This window comes from Thunnus albacares, chromosome 3 (genome assembly GCF_914725855.1).
Source record: "Thunnus albacares chromosome 3, fThuAlb1.1, whole genome shotgun sequence".
Taxonomy (NCBI): domain Eukaryota; kingdom Metazoa; phylum Chordata; class Actinopteri; order Scombriformes; family Scombridae; genus Thunnus; species Thunnus albacares.
The window spans coordinates 38,512,271-38,539,217 of record NC_058108.1 but is presented as its reverse complement, the minus strand read 5'-3'; the positions used below and the strand labels follow the sequence as shown (position 1 = coordinate 38,539,217).

Here is a 26,947-nt window from a genome sequence, read left to right as displayed (position 1 = left end):
CAACAAAAAAAATTCAACGTAGTAATTTCAAAGAAGAAATAGAATATATGACGGGGACAGTAATAAAGGCACCCGTCCTTAATATTTGGGACTGCCTCCACCCGTCAGCTGCTGGTTTCTCCCGCTCTTCCTTTGCCATTTGTTCGAGCTCCTGAATGTTTGCAGGATTCCTCTCCCCAGGTTTCAGCTCTCTCCAAAGGTTTTCATCAGGACTCATTGCTGGACAGTTTAAAACAGTAAATGTTTTCCTTTTCAACCATTCCTGAGTGCTTTTGGATGTGTGCTTTGGGTCTTTATCATGCTAGAGAACCTGGTTTTCTTACACTGGGGAGCACCCTCAAAGGCTTCTCTCATTGATTCCCCCCCACGTCCAGGGAGGTTCTTCACAGGTGCATAATTATCAAACTTCTTAATAACGTTGGGAACTGTTGAAACAAGGACACCAAGGTCTTTGGAGAGGTCTTATGTTTGGTTATGACAGCACTTCAGATGCTCTCAGACAGCTCCGTCGTCTTGACCGTCGTGAATAAGGAACAGGGAATAACAAGTGGCTTTTTCAAGCATTAAAGTCATCATTCATTGGCTAGTTCAAGTCATGTGGGCACTGACAAATTATCACAGGTGAGTCTGATTTCTAATTTATCACAGGTTGGTTAAATGTTACTATTGATATGAAGGCTGCTGATACCAGTGTCACAGCAGTCTTTCAGTTTTTATAGTTTTTTCCTCCTGTTTTAAAAAAATTGATATTGTTTCTTCATTTTCTGTTCTGCACCAAACACAAGTGTCTATAGACCAAAGCTGTTACATGCTACATGATGTACTTACATTTCATGGGTGCCAATGATGGTGACCAGAACTGCATATTGTTTAGTGCTGCAGAGGTTTTAGCGTCTATTTGTGTGAGATGTGTAGCAGAGACCAGAAGGTTATTCATACACGTCCTCTGAGTCGTCTCCTTACATCTCACCACATCTGTCACAACTGCATTTGATTTGTTTGAAAGGTGCTTTGTGAATAAAGTTTGATTGATTGATTGTCAGTCTAAAGACAGTTTCTCTGACCTTGACACTGAAGTCGAAGCGGAGCCGGTCAGCTGACACATGAGAACCTCTCTGCTGGACTGACGGACCCAGAACCGTCCTCAGAGCGAAGTTCAGGATGTGAGTCGCCGTGTGTTTCACCATACAGGACAGCCGGTGGACCTGACGGAGACACAGAGAGACAGTTCAGACCGTAGACCTGACGGAGACATAGAGAGACAGTTCAGACCGTAGACCTGACAGAGACACAGAGAGACAGTTCAGACCGTAGACCTGACGGAGACATAGAGAGACAGTTCAGACCGTAGACCTGACAGAGACATAGAGAGACAGTTCAGACCGTAGACCTGACGGAGACATAGAGAGACAGTTCAGACCGTAGACCTGACAGAGACACAGAGAGACAGTTCAGACCGTAGACCTGACAGAGACACAGAGAGACAGTTCAGACCGTAGACCTGACGGAGACACAGAGAGACAGTTCAGACCGTAGACCTGACAGAGACACAGAGAGACAGTTCAGACCGTAGACCTGACGGAGACACAGAGAGACAGTTCAGACCGTAGACCTGACAGAGACACAGAGAGACAGTTCAGACCGTAGACCTGACAGAGACATAGAGAGACAGTTCAGACCGTAGACCTGACGGAGACATAGAGAGACAGTTCAGACCATAGACCTGACGGAGACACAGAGAGACAGTTCAGACCGTAGACCTGACAGAGACACAGAGAGACAGTTCAGACCGTAGACCTGACGGAGACATAGAGAGACAGTTCAGACCGTAGACCTGACGGAGACATAGAGAGACAGTTCAGACCGTAGACCTGACAGAGACATAGAGCCAACAGCCAACAATTTGTCCAAAACCGTAGTATGAAACCAACAGTATGTGGACTGAATACTATTTTCAGGGAAATATTACGCGTCTCTAACCGGCGAGGAGGCTCTCAGGAAGTGACAGGATAGTTACAGCTCAGTGCGTCTGATTCACACTACTGTTTACTGAACGATAGAACACATGTTGAGTACGTAGTGCACAGTGTGTGCCACAGTCAGAGCGCCACCTACTGACAACAGGAAGTCAACCTTATGTGACAAACATCATCTGATTTACATGAAATGTAAAGTGTTTGGTCTACACATGATATACAGCATATAATTATGTATAATGTTCTCCAGCACAGGAAGTGATATTTAACTCTGTTGATGAAGATGTTTATGCACTTCAGCTGCTTTCTGGTAAATACGTCACTGCATCTTGTTGCTCCACAATACGCCGCCGACGTGCTCTCATGTTCTGATCGGATGTTAGTGGTGAAATGCATCCTGGGAGTTATAGTTGATTTCTCTCCTTCAGGCTCGTCTCCAGCTGAGCTGTGATTGGTTACCTGGTCCAGGTGCAGCTGGACCTGGTCTCCAGTCTTCAGGCTCTCGGCTGCAGTCACCTGGTGGACCACGTACCCCCCTGCCAGGACCACCGCCTCCACCGGGAACAGCACGTCCTGCAGACAGGAAGCAGACAGGAAGCAGACACACCTGCGCTCAGAGCTCACCTGCACACGCAGCAGCTACACATGATGCACCTCCTGCATGAGGTGTCAGCTCACCTGCAGCCCATCCCGGGTGAAGTAGCCCCGGTCATGTGACTGTCCTCCCTGCTCGGCGTAGAAGCAGGTTCGATCCAGGATGACGCCGCAGCGCTGACCCTCGCTGACCTCCGACACAAGAGAGTGACCGTCATACAGAGCCACCACCGACGCATGGCATGCTGGGAACACTGCGAGCAGGAGGCAGTTCAGCAGGTAAAAGACACACAGGTGGAGAAGAGAAGTTCAAGTTCAGTTAGACCTCAGAAAACTGTCACCGTCACCCTTACCGACACCATCACTGTCACCATCACTGTCACCCTCACTGTCACCCTCACTGTCACCATCACTGTCACCCTCACTGTCACCGTCACTGTCACCCTCACTGTCACCATCACTGTCACCATCACTGTCACCCTCACTGTCACCCTCACTGTCACCGTCACTGTCACCATCACTGTCACCCTCACTGTCACCCTCACTGTCACCCTCACTGACACCCTCACTGTCACCGTCACTGTCACCGTCACTGTCACCCTCACTGACACCCTCACTGTCACCCTCACTGTCACCCTTACCGACACCATCACTGTCACCATCACTGTCACCCTCACTGTCACCCTTACTGTCACCCTTACTGACACCATCACTGTCACCCTTACTGTCACCCTCACTGTCACCCTCACTGTCACCCTTACCGACACCATCACTGTCACCCTCACTGTCACCCTTACTGTCACCCTTACTGTCACCCTTACCGACACCATCACTGTCACCCTCACTGTCACCCTCACTGTCACCCTTACTGTCACCCTTACTGTCACCATCACTGTCACCGTCACTGTCACCGTCACTGTCACCATCACTGTCACCCTCACTGTCACCCTCACTGTCACCGTCACTGTCACCGTCACTGTCACCCTCACTGTCACCCTCACTGTCACCATCACTGTCACCCTCACTGTCACCCTCACTGTCACCCTCACTGACACCATCACTGTCACCCTCACTGTCACCCTCACTGTCACCCTTACCGACACCATCACTGTCACCATCACTGTCACCCTCACTGTCACCCTTACTGTCACCCTTACTGACACCATCACTGTCACCCTTACTGTCACCCTCACTGTCACCCTCACTGTCACCCTTACCGACACCATCACTGTCACCCTCACTGTCACCCTTACTGTCACCCTTACTGTCACCCTTACCGACACCATCACTGTCACCCTCACTGTCACCCTCACTGTCACCCTTACTGTCACCCTTACTGTCACCCTTACTGTCACCATCACTGTCACCGTCACTGTCACCATCACTGTCACCCTCACTGTCACCCTCACTGTCACCGTCACTGTCACCGTCACTGTCACCCTCACTGTCACCCTCACTGTCACCATCACTGTCACCCTCACTGTCACCCTCACTGTCACCCTCACTGACACCATCACTGTCACCCTCACTGTCACCCTCACTGTCACCCTCACTGACACCCTCACTGTCACCCTCACTGTCACCCTTACCGACACCATCACTGTCACCATCACTGTCACCCTCACTGTCACCCTTACTGTCACCCTTACTGTCACCCTCACTGTCACCCTCACTGTCACCGTCACTGTCACCATCACTGTCACCCTCACTGTCACCCTCACTGTCACCCTCACTGACACCCTCACTGTCACCGTCACTGTCACCGTCACTGTCACCCTCACTGACACCCTCACTGTCACCCTCACTGTCACCCTTACCGACACCATCACTGTCACCCTTACCGACACCATCACTGTCACCATCACTGTCACCCTCACTGTCACCCTTACTGTCACCCTTACTGACACCATCACTGTCACCCTTACTGTCACCCTCACTGTCACCCTCACTGTCACCCTTACCGACACCATCACTGTCACCCTCACTGTCACCCTCACTGTCACCCTTACTGTCACCCTTACTGTCACCCTTACCGACACCATCACTGTCACCCTCACTGTCACCCTCACTGTCACCCTTACTGTCACCCTTACTGTCACCATCACTGTCACCCTCACTGTCACCCTTACTGTCACCCTCACTGTCACCCTTACTGACACCATCACTGTCACCCTCACTGTCACCATCACTGTCACCCTTACTGTCACCCTTACTGACACCATCACTGTCACCCTCACTGTCACCCTCACTGTCACCCTCACTGTCACCCTCACTGTCACCCTTACTGACACCCTCACTGTCACCCTCACTGTCACCCTCACTGTCACCCTCACTGTCACCCTCACTGTCACCCTTACTGTCACCCTTACCGACACCATCACTGTCACCCTCACTGTCACCCTTACTGTCACCCTTACCGACACCATCACTGTCACCCTCACTGTCACCCTCACTGTCACCCTCACTGTCACCCTTACCGACACCGTCACTGTCACCCTTACTGTCACCCTTACTGTCACCCTCACTGTCACCCTCACTGTCACCCTCACTGTCACCCTTACCGACACCATCACTGTCACCCTCACTGTCACCCTTACTGTCACCCTTACCGACACCATCACTGTCACCCTCACTGTCACCCTCACTGTCACCCTTACTGACACCATCACTGTCACCCTCACTGTCACCCTCACTGTCACCCTTACTGACACCATCACTGTCACCATCACTGTCACCCTTACCACGTCACTGTCATCCTCACTGTCACCCTCACCGACACCATCACTGTCACCCTCACTGTCACCCTCACTGTCACCATCACTGTCACCATCACTGTCACCCTTACCACGTCACCGTCATCCTCACTGTCACCCTTACCGACACCATCACTGTCACCCTCACTGTCACCCTCACTGTCACCATCACTGTCACCCTTACCACGTCACCGTCATCCTCACTGTCACCCTTACTGTCACCCTCACTGTCACCATCACTGTCACCCTTACCACGTCACCGTCATCCTCACTGTCACCCTTACTGTCACCATCACTGTCACCCTCACTGTCACCCTTACTGTCACCCTCATCGCGTCACTGTCACCCTCACTGTCACCCTCACTGTCACCCTCACTGTCACCATCACTGTCACCCTCACTGTCACCCTCACTGTCACCATCACTGTCACCCTCACTGTCACCCTTACCGACACCGTCACTGTCACCCTCACTGTCACCCTCACTGTCACCCTCACTGTCACCCTTACTGACACCATCACTGTCACCCTTACTGTCACCCTTACTGACACCATCACTGTCACCCTCACTGTCACCCTCACTGTCACCCTTACTGTCACCCTTACCGACACCATCACTGTCACCCTCACTGTCACCCTCACTGTCACCCTTACCACGTCACCGTCATCCTCACTGTCACCCTCACTGTCACCCTTACCGACACCATCACTGTCACCCTCACTGTCACCCTTACCACGTCACCGTCATCCTCACTGTCACCCTTACCGACACCATCACCATCACTGTCACCCTCACTGTCACCCTCACTGTCACCATCACTGTCACCCTCACTGTCACCATCACTGTCACCCTTACCACGTCACCGTCATCCTCACTGTCACCCTTACCGACACCATCACCATCACTGTCACCCTCACTGTCACCCTCACTGTCACCATCACTGTCACCCTTACCACGTCACCGTCATCCTCACTGTCACCCTTACTGTCACCCTCACTGTCACCATCACTGTCACCCTTACCACGTCACCGTCATCCTCACTGTCACCCTTACTGTCACCCTCACTGTCACCATCACTGTCACCCTTACCACGTCACCGTCATCCTCACTGTCACCCTCACTGTCACCCTCACTGTCACCATCACTGTCACCTTTACCACGTCACCGTCATCCTCACTGTCACCCTTACTGTCACCCTCACTGTCACCATCACTGTCACCCTTACCACGTCACCGTCATCCTCACTGTCACCCTTACTGTCACCCTCATCGCGTCACTGTCACCCTCACTGTCACCCTCACTGTCACCCTCACTGTCACCCTTACTGTCACCATCACTGTCACCCTCACTGTCACCCTTACTGACACCGACACCGTCATCCTCACTGTCACCATCACTGTCACCCTTACCGACACCATCACCGTCACCCTTACTGACACCCTCACTGTCACCCTCACTGTCACCCTCACTGTCACCCTTACCGACATCATCACTGTCACTGTCACTGTCACCGTCACTGTCACCCTCACCGTCACCATCACCAACATCGTCACCGTCACTGTGTGCTCGGGTTGGTTGAATTCTCAGAGACTTCTTTCATTTATAAAGTCATTCTTAGCTTTTAGCAGCTTGTCTGAAACATTCATTCTCTTCGCTCACAGAGCAGCTTTTTGTTGTTTCAACATGAAAAAACTGTTGTAACAAACTCCTCCGAGAGTTTTAACCTGACTGACTTTGCATCTGGTCAGTTTCATCTGAAGTCCTCTGCAATGACAAGTTATCAAAATTGTGAGTTTTCATTGAACACAGTGGCGATGTGGCGAATTTCAATGTTTCACCTTAAAAAAGGAAGTAGTTCTAACTGAACTGCACATCGTCCAACCTGCTCCAAAGCTCTCATGCTTGATAAGGCCTGAACACATCTACGTATCATTATTGAGTCACAGTCATAACAGGAAGTTACAGGTGCTGTACTTCTATGACAGGAAGTGATATTTAACATGTCCATGACCTCCGCTAAGCGTAGCGATACCACAGCTGCTGCTCCCTCCAAGCAGCTTCAATTGTCAGTTTGGCCACTGCTACTGATGTTGTTATTGTTATTATTGTTGTTGTTATGCTTCTCTGTGTCTCCCTCCTTCTTCCTCTCTCAACCCAACCGGTCGAGGCAGATGACGCCATCTAGAGTCCGGTTCTGCTTGAGGTTTCTTCCTGTTAAAGGGGAGTTTTTCCTGCTGCTGCTGATGGAGGAATGTTGGGTCTCTGTAGATTAGTTTGGTCTAGACCTGCTCTATGTGGAAAGAGACCTGAGATAACATCTGTTGCGATTGCACACGTAACGTGTTTGTAACGTGTACATGTGAATGAACCAGTGATGTAACATGCAGGTGTGTTGCGGTCAGTCGGTGGCAGACAGGTGTGTTTTCCTGTCCATGTCTTACCGTATCTGTGCTGCTGCAGCCTGTACTCGTACTTCAGGCTGTCGTCGGTGTGAGGAACCCCGTCACGCTGCAGCTCCGCCAGACTGAGAACGTCCAGCATCACCGGAGACTGATCCAACTGCAGCTCAGAGACCACCTGACACAGGTGAGAGATGACATCATCAGCACACACACCGATGTGTTCACACCTGCAGAGGAACAGCTGATCACCTACACTCCTACTACATGATGTTATAAACAAACACGTCAGTAACGAAATGTCATGTGTCATTAAATATCTATTTCATGTCAACTATCAATAAATAAAGGTGTGTATGTATACTGATGCTCTCAGGTGAGCTGCTCTGGCCTGTAAAGGGTTGTGAGTAAAACGCTGCAGACACACTGCTGGATGAGAGGAAAACAGACACAAGAGACACAAACTCCGACTACTGTAATCACAACATGTGAAGCTGCACCTCAGGTGGTCTGTATACCTGCAACAGTTAGAGCTAACGTTAGCTAACTAACAGGGCAGGTATCGTTAGCAAGTAACATGAAACTTAGTGAAATATTACAACAGTGGGTCCTGGAGGCAACTGTCAATCACAGCTGTCAATCAACATCCACACGGCAGATATCAAAGCAACTATAAGTCTTCAAATCTTATTAATGAAGCAATAATTTCCAAAATGACCAGCAGCACACTTATTAGAGGGTCTGGATTTAGAGACTGAGACCAGAATGACTCGTTGAAAACAATGATTGACTCGGTGTTTCTGGAGAGACGTTGAGGCTGTTTGAATGGAGCAGCTAGCGGCCGTCAGTGTTGCACTTTAAAGGCTTCAATTTCAAGCCGTGGTTGTTACTAAAAACGGTTTAGACAGTTCACATGGGCATCATGGCTCCAACAGATGCAAGAACTGGTCAATTAATTCTACAAAGGGTGTTGTGGTAAAGAACAGGTCACACATTTGACTGTCTGACCACCTCACGTTGCTGTTTGGAGCTTTGTTTAAGGGTATTAAGTGTTTGTGTGGCCTTGCAGCTCACAGTGTTGGACAGACTAGTGAAGCTGGATCAGTGTGACAGCGACTCTCCAGTGTTTAGACATTAGTCATCAACCAAACTGATGATTCTACTGATAAAACTGACACTCAGTGTATGAATAAAGTTTACTTTCTGGTTCTCTGAGATCAGCCGGTCCAGCTCCTGACGGTCCACCTGTACCCCCCTCTCCTCCAGCATCAGGTCCACCAGGTCCAGAGGGAAACCCAGGTCCCTGTGCAGAGACCAGGCCACCGAGGCTGCAGACACACCGCCAGACATCAGTCAGTCACTGAGCAGACGTCACATTCATCACATACATCACATATAACACATGTATCACATTCATCACATATAACACATTCATCACATACATCACATATATCACATTCATCACATACATCACATACATCACATATATCACATTCATCACATTCATCACATATATCACATATATCACATATAACACATATATCACATTCATCACATATAACACATTCATCACATGTATCACATTCATCACATATAACATTCATCACATATATCACATAACATTCATCACATATATCACATATAACATTCATCACATATATCACATAACATTCATCACATATATCACATATAACATTCATCACATATATCACATATAACATTCATCACATATATCACATAACATTCATCACATATATCACATATATCACATTCATCACATATATCACATTCATCACATATATCACATTCATCACATATAACATTCATCACATATATCACATATAACACATCCATCACATTCATCACATATATCACATATAACACATTCATCACATATCACATACATCACATACATCACATATAACATTCATCACATTCATCACATATATCACATTCATCACATATAACATTCATCACATATATCACATATAACATTCATCAGATATATCACATATATCACATTCATCACATTCATCACATATAACATTCATCACATATATCACATATAACATTCATCACATACATCACATATATCACATTCATCACATATAACATTCATCATATAACATTCATCACATATATCACATATAACACATTCATCACATACATCACATATATCACATTCATCACATATAACATTCATCACATATATCACATATAACACATTCATCACGTACATCACATATATCACATTCATCACATATATCACATTCATCACATATATCACAACACATTCATCACATATATCACATTCATCACATATAACATTCATCACATATATCACATATAACACATTCATCACATACATCACATATATCACATTCATCACATATAACATTCATCACATATATCACATATAACACATTCATCACATACATCACATATATCACATTCATCACATACAACATTCATCACATATAACATTCATCACATATATCACATTCATCACATATATCACATTCATCACATATATCACAACACATTCATCACATATATCACATTCATCACATATATCACATTCATCACATATAACATTCATCACATATAACATTCATCACATATATCACATTCATCACATATATCACAACACATTCATCACATATATCACATTCATCACATATATCACATTCATCACATACATCACATATATCACATTCATCACATATATCACATTCATCACATTCATCACATAAATCACATTCATCACATATAACCTTCATCACATATATCACATATATCACATTCATCACATATATCACATTCATCACATATATCACATTCATCACATATAACATTCATCACATATAACACATTCATCACATTCATCACATATAACATTCATCACATATATCACATATATCACATATATCACATTCATCACATATAACATTCATCACATATATCACATTCATCACATATAACATTCATCACATATATCACATATATCACATATAACATTCATCACATATATCACATTCATCACATATATCACATTCATCACATATATCACATTCATCACATATAACATTCATCACATATATCACATATATCACATATAACATTCATCACATATATCACATATATCACATATAACATTCATCACATTCATCACATATAACATTCATCACATATAACATTCATCACATATATCACATTCATCACATTCATCACATATAACATTCATCACATATAACATTCATCACATATATCACATTCATCACATATATCACATTCATCACATATAACATTCATCACATATAACATTCATCACATATAACATTCATCACATATAACATTCATCACATATATCACATTCATCACATATATCACAACACATTCATCACATATATCACATTCATCACATATATCACATTCATCACATACATCACATATATCACATACATCACATATATCACATTCATCACATATAACATTCATCACATATATCACATTCATCACATATAACATTCATCACATATATCACATATAACACATTCATCACATTCATCACATATCACATACATCACATATATCACATATATCACATTCATCACATTCATCACATATCACATTCATCACATATATCACATACATCACATTCATCACATATCACATACATCACATATATCACATATATCACATTCATCACATTCATCACATATCACATTCATCACATATATCACATTCATCACATATATCACATTCATCACATATAACATTCATCACATATATCACATATATCACATTCATCACATATAACATTCATCACATATATCACATTCATCACATATATCACATTCATCACATATCACATTCATCACATATATCACATTCATCACATATAACATTCATCACATATATCACATATATCACATTCATCACATATAACATTCATCACATATATCACATTCATCACATATAACACATATATCACATTCATCACATATATCACATATATCACATTCATCACATATAACATTCATCACATATATCACATTCATCACATTCATCACATATAACATTCATCACATATAACATTCATCACATATATCACATATATCACATTCATCACATATAACATTCATCACATATAACATTCATCACATATATCACATTCATCACATATATCACATTCATCACATTCATCACATATAACATTCATCACATATAACATTCATCACATATAACATTCATCACATATAACACATTCATCATATTCATCACATATAACATTCATCACATATATCACATTCATCACATATATCACATTCATCACATATATCACATTCATCACATATATCACATTCATCACATATAACATTCATCACATATAACATTCATCACATATAACATTCATCACATATATCACATATATCACATTCATCACATATAACATTCATCACATATAACATTCATCACATATATCACATTCATCACATATATCACATTCATCACATATAACATTCATCACATATAACATTCATCACATTCATCACATATATCACATATAACATTCATCACATATATCACATTCATCACATATATCACATTCATCACATATATCACATTCATCACATTCATCACATATATCACATTCATCACATATATCACATTCATCACATATATCACATTCATCACATTCATCACATTCATCACATACATCACATTCATCACATTCATCACATTCATCACATACATCACATATATCACATATATCACATACATCACATATATCACATACAACACATTCATCACATACATCACATATATCACATTCATCACATATATCACATTTATCCTCCACAGAAATATAATAGAAACTATTTTTATAATCATTTAAGTTATTTTTCAAGCAAAAACACAAATTTCAGCTTTGAGGATTTGTTGATTTTTTGTGTTTTCTGATTAAAAACTGAATCTTAAACTGAGGAGGGGGGGACTGACCAGGAAAGACTCCATGTTTGTAGTCCATCCTGCTGAGCGTGCGGAGGATCAGCCGGCTGCCGTGCTGCAGAGACGACAGGAAGTGAGCCTCGTTCTCGTTGATGACATCGACAATCTGGAGGAGGAGCAGCAGCTGATGACATCATCTTGTGACATCATCATCATCTCACTGATGAGTCACCAACTCAGAATTAATTATTACGATCTAAAACCTGTTTATTGATCTTAATTTACTGTTTAATCTGTTTCTTTAAGTATGAAGCACATGGACTCACTCTGTCTGCCTCCCTGTGGAGCTCCGGATACGCGTCACCCTGCACACACAGAGACAATCAACCCATCAATCAATCAATAAACCAATCAATCAACTGCTGGAACAGCAGTAAGTAGTTATAATTTTTATTTATATGAACAGTAAAATATCTTCTCTTCCTCCTTTTTTATTTTTCATCCTTCGCAGCAGCAGCCTGAACGCAGCAGCCTGTACGCAGCAGCCCGAACGCAGCAGCGTGAACGCAGCAGCCCGAACGCAGCAGCGTGAACGCAGCAGCCTGAACGCAGCAGCATGAAAGCAGCAGCCTGAACGCAGCAGCGTGAACGCAGCAGCCCGAACGCAGCAGCCCGAACGCAGCAGCGTGAACGCAGCAGCCTGAACGCAGCAGCGTGAACGCAGCAGCCTGAACGCAGCAGCGTGAACGCAGCAGCCTGAACGCAGCAGCCCGAACGCAGCAGCCTGAACGCAGCAGCCCGAACGCAGCAGCCCGAACGCAGCAGCCCGAACGCAGCAGCCCGAAAGCAGCAGCCCGAACGCAGCAGCCCGAACGCAGCAGCGTGAACGCAGCAGCGTGAACGCAGCAGCCTGAAAGCAGCAGCCTGAACGCAGCAGCCTGAACGCAGCAGCCTGAAAGCAGCAGCCTGAACGCAGCAGCCTGAACGCAGCAGCCTGAAAGCAGCAGCCTGAAAGCAGCAGCCTGAACGCAGCAGCCTGAAAGCAGCAGCATGAACGCAGCAGCCTGAAAGCAGCAGCATGAACGCAGCAGCCTGAACGCAGCAGCCTGAACGCAGCAGCCTGAACGCAGCAGCCTGAAAGCAGCAGCCTGAACGCAGCAGCCTGAAAGCAGCAGCATGAACGCAGCAGCCTGAACGCAGCAGCCTGAAAGCAGCAGCATGAACGCAGCAGCCTGAACGCAGCAGCCTGAACGCAGCAGCCTGAACGCAGCAGCCTGAAAGCAGCAGCCTGAACGCAGCAGCGTGAATGCAGCAGATTCCATCTGTCTCATAATGATTCATTTGAGGAGAAAAAGCATGACAGAGCTCAGGTGACCTGGTCAGAGGGATGATGGGAAATGTATTTTACCAGGATGTGGGTAACGGTAGGAACCAGGCTGGCCAGCGCTCCCTGAGGAGCCTGCAGGACCTCAGCACAGAAACGCACCGCCCGCCGCAGAATCCTCCGCAACACCAGCCTGACACACAAACAGACAAACACAACGAGGAGCTGTTTACTTCAAACCCTGATATTTGATTGGACGTCCACTGTGCTCTAACAGCTGATTGGTCGATGACTCACTCGGCTCCTGACATGCCCGGGTGAACTCCGTCGGCGATGCAGACCGTCAGCGTGCGGATGTGGTCAGCCACCACTCGGTATGCCATGTCCACCTTCCCCTCGTCTGCCGCGCCTGTCCTGCCACCGTACGGCCCCACGCCAGACCTCTGTGGACACACACATCGCCATGACAACAGGACCTATCAATCGCACTACACCTGGTACATCACAGATACTGTCAGATACACACCACAGGTCCACCACAGGTGGAGGTGTGTACCTGGTGGAGGTGTATACCTGGTGGAGGTGTTTACCTGGTGGATGGTGTGTGTACCTGGTGGAGGTGTGTGTACCTGGTGGATGGTGTGTGTACCTGGTGGATGGTGTGTGTACCTGGTGGAGGTGTGTGTACCTGGTGGATGGTGTGTGTACCTGGTGGATGGTGTGTGTACCTGGTGGATGGTGTGTGTACCTGGTGGATGGTGTGTACCTGGTGGATGGTGTTTACCTGGTGGAGGTGTGTGTACCTGGTGGATGGTGTGTGTACCTGGTGGAGGTGTGTGTACCTGGTGGATGGTGTTTACCTGGTGGAGGTGTGTGTATCTGGTGGATGGTGTGTATCTGGTGGAGGTGTGTGTACCTGGTGGAGGTGTGTGTACCTGGTGGATGGTGTTTACCTGGTGGAGGTGTGTGTATCTGGTGGATGGTGTGTATCTGGTGGAGGTGTGTGTACCTGGTGGATGGTGTTTACCTGGTGGAGGTGTGTGTACCTGGTGGATGGTGTTTACCTGGTGGAGGTGTGTGTATCTGGTGGATGGTGTGTATCTGGTGGAGGTGTGTGTACCTGGTGGATGGTGTGTACCTGGTGGAGGTGTGTGTACCTGGTGGATGGTGTGTACCTGGTGGAGGTGTGTGTACCTGGTGGATGGTGTGTACCTGGTGGATGGTGTGTTTACCTGGTGGATGGTGTGTATCTGGTGGAGGTGTGTGTACCTGGTGGATGGTGTGTACCTGGTGGAGGGTGTTTACCTGGTGGAGGGTGTATACCTGGTGGAGGTGTGTGTATCTGGTGGATGGTGTGTATCTGGTGGAGGTGTGTGTACCTGGTGGATGGTGTTTACCTGGTGGAGGTGTGTGTACCTGGTGGATGGTGTGTACCTGGTGGAGGGTGTTTACCTGGTGGAGGGTGTATACCTGGTGGAGGTGTGTGTATCTGGTGGATGGTGTGTATCTGGTGGAGGTGTGTGTACCTGGTGGATGGTGTTTACCTGGTGGAGGTGTGTGTACCTGGTGGATGGTGTTTACCTGGTGGAGGTGTGTGTATCTGGTGGATGGTGTGTATCTGGTGGAGGTGTGTGTACCTGGTGGATGGTGTGTGTACCTGGTGGATGGTGTGTGTACCTGGTGGATGGTGTGTACCTGGTGGAGGTGTGTGTACCTGGTGGATGGTGTGTACCTGGTGGATGGTGTGTGTACCTGGTGGATGGTGTGTACCTGGTGGATGGTGTGTACCTGGTGGAGGGTGTTTACCTGGTGGAGGGTGTATACCTGGTGGAGGGTGTGTACCTGGTGGAGGGTGTATACCTGGTGGATGGTGTGTACCTGGTGGAGGGTGTATACCTGGTGGAGGGTGTTTACCTGGTGGAGGGTGTGTACCTGGTGGATGGTGTGTACCTGGTGGATGGTGTTTACCTGGTGGAGGGTGTGTGTACCTGGTGGAGGTGTGTGTACCTGGTGGAGGTGTTTACCTGGTGGATGGTGTTTACCTGGTGGAGGGTGTGTGTACCTGGTGGAGGGTGTGTGTACCTGGTGGAGGTGTGTGTACCTGGTGGAAGGTGTTTACCTGGTGGATGGTGTCCAGCAGGGGGCTGAATAGGTCGGTGTCGTAGTTTGATCTTTTGCCCTGCAGGACGCTCACCAGTCTCTCCAGTCCCATCCCAGTATCCACACTGAACGAGGGCAGCAGCCGCAGACTGTGGTCCACCTCCCTGAGACACACACACGCGCACATGCACACGCACACGCGCACACGCACACACGCACACGTCATCCATGAACTGATCTGCAGCTGATTCACCGCCGGCTCTAACGTCTCCGCAGCATCTTGATATGTGATTTAATTCCTTCTAGAAGATAAATCACAGATGAAATCTAACAACTGCAGCTGCAACATTAGTTTGACTGTAAAGTGAAGCTTCATGTTTTTACTGGACAGAACAGCAGCGCTGCCTCTGGAGCTCCACATGTTAACATATATACATGGATTCAGATTAACATCCGTCTGGATTAGATTTAATTTAATTTAATCAAACTACAGTTTGGGTTTTTATTACAGCTGCATTACAGACTGGATTACATCATTTACTGCATCAGTCAGTCAGGTTATTATTTGACATTATATTGTCAATATATTGTACATATATTTAGAGCTTTGAGTGGAGGTGATGATGTCACAGTACAGTCAGTCAGGTGTGTTGAAGCTGAGTTTCTGGGACTTTTTACTCCCAAGTCGAACTTCCAAAGTCCGAACTAGCAAGTCTGAGGTTGGTGTTGCTGGCGTTGAGAAACGGCTTCTGTGATCACATGTAACGACAACAGGAAATGATGCGTTTCCAGTTAAAGTCTGTCGGTCAATCCTGTTTTCTGCACCTTTGAAATATCTTGAAAATTAGATTTTTTTTATCCCTTAAGAATCTGGAAACTTTCATCATGATTGTCTCACTCAGTACAACCCATCCAACCTCCAGCTGCTGCGTCCAGTGGAGCCTCTATACTGGTTTAACATATTAATGGTTTCTTTAAAGTCCGTCTGTGGTTCAGATCCTCCAGCCGCTCGCTCTCTTCCTCTCTCTAATCTCTCTTAAAAACACGTTTTTAGATTTGCTTTCCCTTCATTCATACTTACTGCATCAATATAAATAAAGTTATTATTCTGTACCTGTTGTACTGCATGAAAACCAGGTTCCAGATCTCCACCACGTCAGGACTGTCAGTGTTGACGAGCGCCGCGGCGTCTCGCCCCCCCACATGGTCGTAGTGGATCTCTGTGCAGGGGCCGCAGGGGCCCGAGTCCCCCATCTCCCAGAAGTTCTCCTTCAGGCCGAATGGGAGGAGGCGACCGGGGGGAACCCTGAGGAGGAGTGACATCATCACTGACATCACCACCGACCATGAAGCGCGGCCACGCCGACGCTTTACTCACTTCCTGCTGCAACTTACCATTATTTCATTACTCACTTCCTGCTGCTTTCATTTTGCAGCAGCTTTTTTCAAAACCTTGTGATCCAGTTTGTGATGTTTTATGTCTCTCTGGCAGTTAATGTGCAGTACAGACTACAGCGTGTCAGTTACACACACATATACATATATGTGTGTGTGTGTGTGTGTGTATATATATATCTATATCTATCTATATCTATATCTATATATATATATATATATATATATATATATATATATATATATATATATATATATATATATATATATATATATATATATATATCTCACATCAGATGTCTGTAGAGAAACGTGTCTGCTGCTCTGAGTCAGCGTGATGTGTTCACGTCCTCACGTTCAGTTTACTGACAGTAGTGTGAGAAATGGCGTCTGCGTGTTTTATGTGCTGTCTGTCGTGACATCACACGTACCCGATGTCCAACCAGATCTGTCGAGTCTCCTGGTCGGCTGATAACCCTGACGCAGCGTCTCCAGCAAAATATGACACGTACAGTCTGTCAGCAGGTATCCCATAATGCTCTGTGAGGAGGCTCCACGCCATCCTACACGCCTCCTCCTGCACACACACACACACACACACACACACACACACACACACACAACTGACACCATCGATATATAATATACACTAATCTATATTATACACATACATATATATATATATATATACATTCCTCAAAGAGCTCTGGCTTCAACCACAGCTGTGAACTTACTGTGAAATTAAATACGACAATTTCCCCCAAAATGATGTTTATTATAATTCTTCTAAACACATATATATCTAAAACACATTATAATTATATAATATTTAAATGTAATTTACAGAGTTAAATAGAAACCAGCTGGAATCAGATCAGCTGATCTTCAGTCTGGTTTTCCTGCTCGTTGTTTCTGTTCAGTGACAGAAAACATTCATTCATTATTGATCCACTGCTGATGATCATTGAACTGATTAAAGATGTATTGACTGATGAAGCAGGAGACGTGTGGTGCCATCCCTCCATCCCTCTATCCATCCCTCCCTCCATCCATCCATCCATCCATTCATTCCATCATCCATCCATCCATCCATCCCTCCATCCATCCATCCATCCATCCCTCCATCCATCCCTCCATCCATCCATCCATCCATCCCTCTATCCATCCCTCCCTCCATCCATCCATCCATCCATTCATTCCATCATCCATCCATCCATCCATCCCTCCATCCATCCATCCATCCATCCATCCATCCCTCCATCCATCCCTCCATTCATCATCCATCCATCCATCCATCCATCCATCCATCCCTCCATCCATCCCTCCATCCATCCCTCCATTCATCATCCATCCATCCATCCATCCATCCATCCATCCATCCCTCTATCCATCCATCCATCCATCCCTCCATCCATCCATCCCTCCATCCATCCATCCCTCCATCCATCCATCCATCCCTCTATCCATCCATCCCTCTATCCATCTATCCATCCATCCCTCCATCCATCCCTCCATTCATCATCCATCCATCCATCCATTCATTCCTCCATCCATCCATCCATCCCTCCATCCATCCATCCATCCATTCCTCCATCCATCCATCCATCCCTTCATCCATCCATCCATCCATCCCTCCATCCATCCATTCATTCCTCCCTCCATCCATCCCTCCATTCATCATCCATCCATCCATCCATTCATTCCTCCATCCATCCATCCATCCCTTCATCCATCCATCCATCCATCCATCCATTCATTCCTTCATTCATCCATCCATCCATCCCTCCATCCATCCATCCATCCATCCCTCCATCCATCCATCCATCCATCCCTCCATCCATCCATCCATCCATCCCTCCATCCATCCCTCCATTCATCATCCATCCATCCATCCATCCATCCATCCCTCCATCCATCCATCCATCCCTCCATCCATCCCTCCATTCATCATCCATCCATCCATCCATCCCTCCATCCATCCCTCCATTCATCATCCATCCATCCATCCATCCATCCATCCCTCTATCCATCCATCCATCCATCCCTCCATCCATCCATCCCTCCATCCATCCATCCCTCCATCCATCCCTCCCTCCATCCATCCCTCCATCCATCCCTCCATCCATCCATCCCTCCATCCATCCATCCATCCATCCCTCTATCCATCTATCCATCCATCCCTCCATCCATCCCTCCATTCATCATCCATCCATCCATCCATTCATTCCTCCATCCATCCATCCATCCCTTCATCCATCCATCCCTCCATCCATCCATCCATCCATCCATCCATCCATTCATTCCTCCATCCATCCATCCATCCCTTCATCCATCCATCCATCCATCCCTCCATCCATTCATTCCTCCCTCCATCCATCCCTCCATTCATCATCCATCCATCCATCCATCCATCCATCCCTCCATCCATCCATTCATTCCTTCATTCATCCATCCATCCCTCCATCCATTCATCATCCATCCATCCATCCATCCATCCCTCCATCCATTCCTTCATTCATTCATTCATCCATCCATCCCTCCATCCATCCCTCCATCCATCTATCCATTCATTCCTTCATTCATTCATCCATCCATCCCTCCATTCATCATCCATCCATCCATCCATCCATCCCTCCATTCATCATCCATCCATCCATCCATCCATCCATCTATCCATTCATTCCTTCATTCATTCATCCATCCATCCCTCCATTCATCATCCATCCATTCATTCATTCATTCCTTCATTCATTCATCCATCCCTCCCTCCATCCATCCATCCATTCCTCCATCCATTCATCCGTTCATCCGTCCATTCATTCATTCCTTCATTCATTCATTCATCCATCCCTCCCTCCATCCATCCATCCATTCCTCCATCCATTCATCCGTTCATCCGTCCATTCATTCATTCCTTCCTTCGTTCATTCATCCATCCATTCCTTCCTTCCTTCCTTCATTCATTCATCCATCCCTCCATCCATTCATTCCTTCTTTCATCCATCCATTCATTCTTTCATTCATTCATTCATCCATTCCTTCCTTCATTCATCCATCCCTCCCTCCATCCATTCATCCGTTCATCCATCCATCCATTCATTCATTCCTTCATTCATCCATCCCTCCATCCATTCATTCATTCATTCATTCATCCATCCCTCCATCCATTCATTCATTCCTTCATCCATCCATTCATTCCTTCATTCATTCATCCATTCATCCGTTCATCCATCCATTCATTCATTCATCCATCCCTCCCTCCATCCATCCATTCATCCGTTCATCCATCCATCCATTCATTCATTCCTTCCTTCATCCATTCATTCCTTCATTCATCCATCCATCCCTCCATCCATTCATTCATCCATCCATTCATTCCTTCCTTCATCCATCCATCCTTACTTCCATTCATCCGTTCATCCCTCCTCACCTTGAAGTAGTCTCCAAACGACCAGTTTCCGAGCATCTCGAAGAAGGTGTGGTGATGAAGGTCTCGGCCGACGTCCTCCAGGTCGTTGTGTTTCCCGCCGGCTCGGACGCATTTCTGACTGTTGACGACCCGCCGGTACGCAGACATGTGACTGCGAGGGTCCGCGGTCCCCAGGAAGACCGGCTTAAACTGCAACAACACACACCTGAGTCAGTCACGTGACCGCTGCCGCACCTGTTTCACAACATCAGCATTTGTGCTCACCCACATCCCGGAGTGTCCTTGAACGCACCATCAGACACCAATACGTCATATCTAAAGGTTATTGAACATTTATTGATCAGGTTTCAGTCTGGTGAAAATGTGACAAACCTGTGAAACTGCAGAGTCTCAATCAATGTATCTTGTTTCTCTGATCAGGGATCAATGAGAGGAACTCGGATCAATAAATCAGGTGATCTGGGCTGTTTCAGTGAAAACTGAGGGAAACTCTGTTACCATGGCAACTGACTCTGATCAGCTGCTCTTCATTAAGATCTGTGCTGATCAATACAATAATCAATTCAATGACATTATTACATAAAGATTGATCATTAAACAGATTAATAATTCAATCCTGTTGCCATGGAGACAAATTGACTTATTGGGACAGAGCGGGACAGACCGAGACAGACCGGGACAGACAGGACTGGGACAGGACCGGGACAGAGCGGGATAGGACCGAGACAGACCGGAACAGACCGAGACATACCCGGACAGGACCGGGACAGAGCGGGATAGGACCGGGACAGGACCGGGACAGAGCGGGACAGGACAGGACCGGGACAGACCGGGACAGAGCGGGACATACCCGGACAGGACCGGGACAGACCGGGACAGACCAGGACAGGACCGGGACAGAGCGGGACAGACCAGGACAGGACCGGGACAGAGCGGGACAGACCGGACCGGACAGACCCGGGTGTGACTGACCTGGTTCATGCCGGCGTTGACGAACAGCAGGCTCGGGTCTCCGCGGGGCCGGACCGGGCTGGACGGGACCAGCAGGTGTCCGTGTTTCTGCTGGAAGAAGTCAAGGAAGAGGCTCCGGACCCGCGCGGCGGGCAGCGGCGGAGGAAGGCCGCTGAAGGAGCGCTGTGAGCCGGCAGAGAGGAGCTGCGGAGGCCGGAGCCTCCGGAGCAGCGGCCGGAACATCTGCAGCTGAGGACCGAGTCACACACGGACCTGAACCCGGACCATGGTGACCCTCAAACGACTACAGGTTGTGATTATGCGCAGGCGCACTGTGGACCATCTTCTTCCTCTTCTTCCTGTTTTTATAGCGGCAGCTGATTGGCGCATTACCGCCACCTGCCGGCTGGGAGTGAGAACAGAGACGACAACAACAACAATAACAACAACAACAATAATAATAACCTGATGGTAAACATGTTTCAGACTCAGTTCTTCACTCCCAAGCTTCCTGATTGATCTTTAATGTTTGCTGCTGTGTGTGTGTGTGTGTGTGTGTGTGTGTGTGTGTGTGTGTGTGCGTGCGTGTGTGTGTGTGTGTGTGCGTGTTATTCAGACTGGTGTGTGAAGATGTTTCCTCATCTTTCAGTCTCTTTCTCCCTCTGTGAGCTGGAATCCACATAAACATGATCAATATGTTCAGCTGCTGGCAGGAGGAAGAGGAGCTCAGAGGAAGAGGAGTTTGGAGGAAGAAGTTAATTAATTATCTTCATTAATAAAGAACATGAACACTGTTGATCAGTGTTTTAATGTCTCTTCTGTTATTTATTAAATGTTTTTATTTCATTGTCTTTGTGTTTCTGATGTTTGTTCGCAGGAATGTAACTAATGTTAAAATAAAATACTGCATCAACCAGAACCAGATCAGTACTGACTTTCAATAAATCAATCAATAATCAATAAATCCTGATCAATAAATCCAGCCTCAGACATGCTGAGTTTCTAAACTAATCATTAAATACCCACCACTATTCTGTGTATCAGCTGCTGCAGGAGATCAATAACAATGTGCAGGATTAATGACGTCACTGCTAGTCTGGAGCCAATCAGGTTCCAGTATTCAGCGGACATAAGGAAACGTTTACTGACAGATTGTGCAGTTTTAATGAGATTATCACACTTTTTTGTAGTAAAAACCATTTCAGACACAAATTATTGCTTATTCAGAATATTTTTACACGACTGAAAGGAATCTTTAAATTAACAGTTAATTAAATTATTAATATAACTGAAAAGAAACAGACTCTCACTGATAAACACCTGTCACACCTGCTGATGATATCACACCTGCTGATGATGTCACACCTGCTGATGATGTCACACCTGTTCATGAGCTGCAGTCACTCACTATGTATGATTAGACTTTCTCTGGTTGTCTACAGTCCTGATTAAATAAAAATCTCTTCTCGGTTTGTTGCTTTATATTTAAAATGGTTTCATTTTTCCGAGCCTCGGTCGGTCCGTGAAGGCCTCAGCAGCGGTGAGTGGTCGCGCGCTAATCAGCTCTGATTAAACTCACCTGTCGGACTGACGGCGGCGGCTCGAGCTGTTGTTTCGGACCTTGTAACCGGAGCGAGTTCACCGTGAACGTTCCCGTCAGTTTACCGGCGGCGGGATGCAGAAAGGCCTGAAGAAGTACTTCGTCAACATGGACGAGTACCTGTGCAGTCTGGGCCTGTACCGGAAGATGGTCGCCCGGGACGCGTCCAGCCTGTTCAGGGCCGTGTCCGAGCAGGTGAGCCGGGCTAACACCGGGCTAACACCGGGCTAACACCGGGCTAACACCGGGCTAACACCGGGCTAACACAGGGGTCAGAGGTCAGAGTGACTGTAGTCTCTCAGCAGTTAAATTCAGTTTCATGAAGGTGTCATGACATCAGTTGCCATGGTAACGACCCCTCCAGACCAGCCGGGGTTTGTATCAATCAAACTGAACTTTATCAAACTTTATCAAACAGTGAAAAAATTCTGTTTTACTGACAAACTTCGGAATAAAAGCTGCAGAGCTGCAACGATTACTCGATCAATCGATCAATCGATCGACAGAAAATTAATCAGCAACTATTTTGATAATCAAATAATCGTTTTATTCATTTATTAAATTCTAAATATCCTCAGCTTTCAGCTTCTCCTGATGATTTCACGAGAAGCTGCAGTTCATACATGTCAACATGTTACGTGTGTGTGTTTGTGTGTGTGTGTGTGTGTTTGTGTGTGTGTGTGTGTGTGTGTGTGTGTGTGTGTGTGTGTGTGTGTTTGTGTGTGTGTGTGTGTGTGTAGCTGTATTACTCTCAGAACTACCATCAGAAGATCCGTCAGGAATGTGCCAACTTCATGAGAGCCAACACCTGCATCTTTGAGCCAGTGAGTTAATAACACACTAACTCATCAACATACTAACTCATTAACATACTAACTCATTAACATACTGACTCGTTAACATACTAACTCATTAACATACTGACTCGTTAACATATTAACATACTGACTCGTTAACACATTAACACACTGACTCGTTAAAGGGGATCTATGATGTTTTTCCTTATTTTCAGTCGTATATATAAAGTCACAGTGTTGGATGTGGGTTTGCATCAGCGGTAACTTAACATGACTCTGATAGGCTGCCCCTTGGCAGGCGTCCTGAAGCTGGCCAATCAGAACAGATTTGCCTCATCAGGAGGCGGGGCCTTAAAGAGACGGGAGCTAAAACTGCCTGTTAGAGACAGAGGCTGAACTGAGGGGCTGCATAAAGGACCAGTAGAAGATAAATAAGGAGTTTTTAACTCTAGTGGAGTCCCAGAACAGACACATAGAGCTGGAAATGAGCAGAATACGTCCCCTTTAACAGTGTTGTAGCACTCGAGTCCAGAACTCACACTCGAGTCTCACTCCTGATTTTCAGGACTCGTGATTCGACTCGGACTCGAACACTAGGGACTCGAGACTCAGTGACTCATCAACACGCTGACATGTTAACCCGTCAGCAGCAACAAACATCAGATTTATTTATATGTTTGGTTTTATGTCCTCAGGATGACCATGGACGCTGACTGAAAGCTCTCAGCAGCAGGTTTAAACTCCACGTCTGCATCTGTTTTCTTTCAGTTTGTCGAAGGTTCGTTTGAGAAGTATCTGGAGCGTCTGGAGGATCCGAAGGTGAGCTGCTGTGACCTTTGACCCTGCGGGCAGCTGAGGGTGTTTACCTGTGAACAGGTGTAACTGTGACTGTGTGTTCTCAGGAGACGGTGGGTCAGGTGGAGATCAAGGCTCTGTCTCAGCTCTACAGGTGAGAAACAGGAAATCTTGTTTGCATTGATGTTACATGAACCACCAGTAAGCTGCATACTGGGAGCACAGTGTTCTAGTGGGATAATACGGTACTATGAGCTCTTCAAGATATGATGGTGTCTGACCATTAAGGGCTTTGTAAGTTAGGAGAAGGATTTTAAATTCTATTCTAGATTTTACAGGAAGCCAATGTAGTGAAGCTAAAATGGGAGAAATGTGATCTCTTTTTCTAGTTTTAGTCAGAACACGTGCAGCTGCATTCTGGACCAGCTGGAGAGTCTTTAGAGACTTGTTAGAGCAGCCTGATAATAAGGAATTGCAATAATCCAGCCTAGAAGTAACAAATGCGTGAACTAGTTTTTCTGCATCTTTTAGGGACAGGATGTGATTTTTGTGATATTACGTAAGTGAAAAAAGGCAGTCCTTGAGATTTGATTTATGTGGGAGTTAAAGGACATATCCTGATCAAAGATAACTCCCAGATTCCTTACGGTGGTGCTGGAGGCCAGGGTAATGCCATCCAGAGCAGCTTTATCATTAGATAATGTGTTTCTAAGGTGTTTAGGGCCAAACACAATAACTTCAGTTTTATCTGAATTTAATAGTAGAAAATTGCAGGTCATCCAGGTCTTTATGTCGTTAAGGCATGTTTGGAGTTTGTTTAACTGATTGGTTTCATCAGGCTTCATTGATAAATATAATTGGGTATCATCTGCATAACAATGAAAATTTATGGAGTGTTTCCTAATAATATTACCTAAAGGAAGCATATACAAGGTGAATAGAATTGGTCCAAGTACAGAACCTTGTGGAACTCCGTGTCTAACTTTTGCCTTCATGGAGGATTCATCATTAACATGTACAAACTGATATCGATCTGATAAATAGGACTTAAACCAGATTAATGCAGTTCCTTTAATGCCAATTAAATGTTCCAGTCTCTGCAAAAGGATTTGATGGTCAATTGTGTCAAATGCAGCACTAAGATCTAACAGGACAACACAAGAAAAGCAATCTAATGTATGCAGTCAGGAAGGCACAGACTTGTATATCGAGGAAACTAAACAACCATTAAACAAACGCACGGCTCAACACAGAACTCCTCAGGTCAAGACTCAGCAGTTTACCTGCACCTGAAAGATAAGGACATTCTTTCAAGAACAACAGTATACATATTTAGGACAGAGAGGACAGATGGTTTGAAAGAGGAGTGAAGGAGGAGATCTGCGTCAAACCGTCCCTCAACAGAGGCGGCGGTCTATGACGCCACTTATCCCCCATCTACAATACTGGAGACCAACAACCATTCACATTTGGCCTCATATGACGACACCTGTCCTCAGGTGACTCCAGCGACTAATGACTGTCGTTACAACAGCCAGGAGCACTAATGAACCAGTTGGTATCAGTGACCCTGATAATGACCCCACAGAGGGAAAGTTGCAGTAATTTAGCAAAATTGCAGTTCTCAGTTCTCCAGTTTCCTGGAGGGTCTGATGATATCTGTCGAATCTATTCAGTACCGATGAAACAAAGCAGAGAAAACAATGAGATGAGATTTAGAGGAACTGGCAGCAGAGCCAGGCTAGCAGTTTCCACCTGTTTCCAGTCTTTATGCTAAGCTAAGCTAACCAGCTGCTGCCTGTAGCTTCATGTTTACTGTTCAGAAATGAGAGGAATCAATCAGAGCATCTGACACTCAGACAGAAAGAGAAAGAGGGTTTC

At 45.9% G+C, this 26,947-nt stretch overlaps 2 protein-coding genes across 6 annotated transcripts in view; one reads left to right on the top strand and one right to left on the bottom strand.

Moving 5' to 3' along the window:
* Nucleotides 1-23,539, bottom strand: part of aars2 (alanyl-tRNA synthetase 2, mitochondrial (putative)) — a 30,638-nt gene extending 7,099 nt beyond the window's left edge. The window contains exons 1-15 of the mRNA XM_044344145.1: nt 23,454-23,539; nt 21,896-22,280; nt 20,924-21,112; nt 17,925-18,070; nt 17,213-17,404; nt 16,118-16,262; nt 14,296-14,441; nt 14,083-14,191; nt 13,001-13,039; nt 12,726-12,840; nt 8,922-9,049; nt 7,764-7,899; nt 2,655-2,824; nt 2,436-2,549; nt 1,065-1,205 (exon numbers count right to left, since the gene is read on the bottom strand). Coding sequence (XP_044200080.1) covers nt 1,065-1,205; nt 2,436-2,549; nt 2,655-2,824; nt 7,764-7,899; nt 8,922-9,049; nt 12,726-12,840; nt 13,001-13,039; nt 14,083-14,191; nt 14,296-14,441; nt 16,118-16,262; nt 17,213-17,404; nt 17,925-18,070; nt 20,924-21,112; nt 21,896-22,117 — 1,992 coding nt within the window. The 5' untranslated portion in view covers nt 22,118-22,280; nt 23,454-23,539. The remainder of the gene's footprint in view (nt 1-1,064; nt 1,206-2,435; nt 2,550-2,654; nt 2,825-7,763; nt 7,900-8,921; nt 9,050-12,725; nt 12,841-13,000; nt 13,040-14,082; nt 14,192-14,295; nt 14,442-16,117; nt 16,263-17,212; nt 17,405-17,924; nt 18,071-20,923; nt 21,113-21,895; nt 22,281-23,453) is intronic.
* Nucleotides 23,540-23,542: 3 nt separating this feature from the next.
* The window catches only part of alg13 (ALG13 UDP-N-acetylglucosaminyltransferase subunit), a 37,918-nt gene continuing 34,513 nt past the window's right edge, over nt 23,543-26,947 (top strand). For 3 of the 5 annotated variants that reach the window (XM_044344163.1, XM_044344170.1, XM_044344156.1), the window contains exons 1-4: nt 23,545-23,669; nt 24,215-24,298; nt 25,040-25,090; nt 25,174-25,220. In XM_044344163.1, coding sequence (XP_044200098.1) covers nt 23,550-23,669; nt 24,215-24,298; nt 25,040-25,090; nt 25,174-25,220 — 302 coding nt within the window. In that variant the 5' untranslated portion in view covers nt 23,545-23,549. Of the gene's footprint in view, nt 23,670-24,214; nt 24,299-25,039; nt 25,091-25,173; nt 25,221-26,947 lie in introns of all 5 variants that reach the window. The other 2 variants (XM_044344176.1, XM_044344181.1) reach the window with 1 other exon arrangement.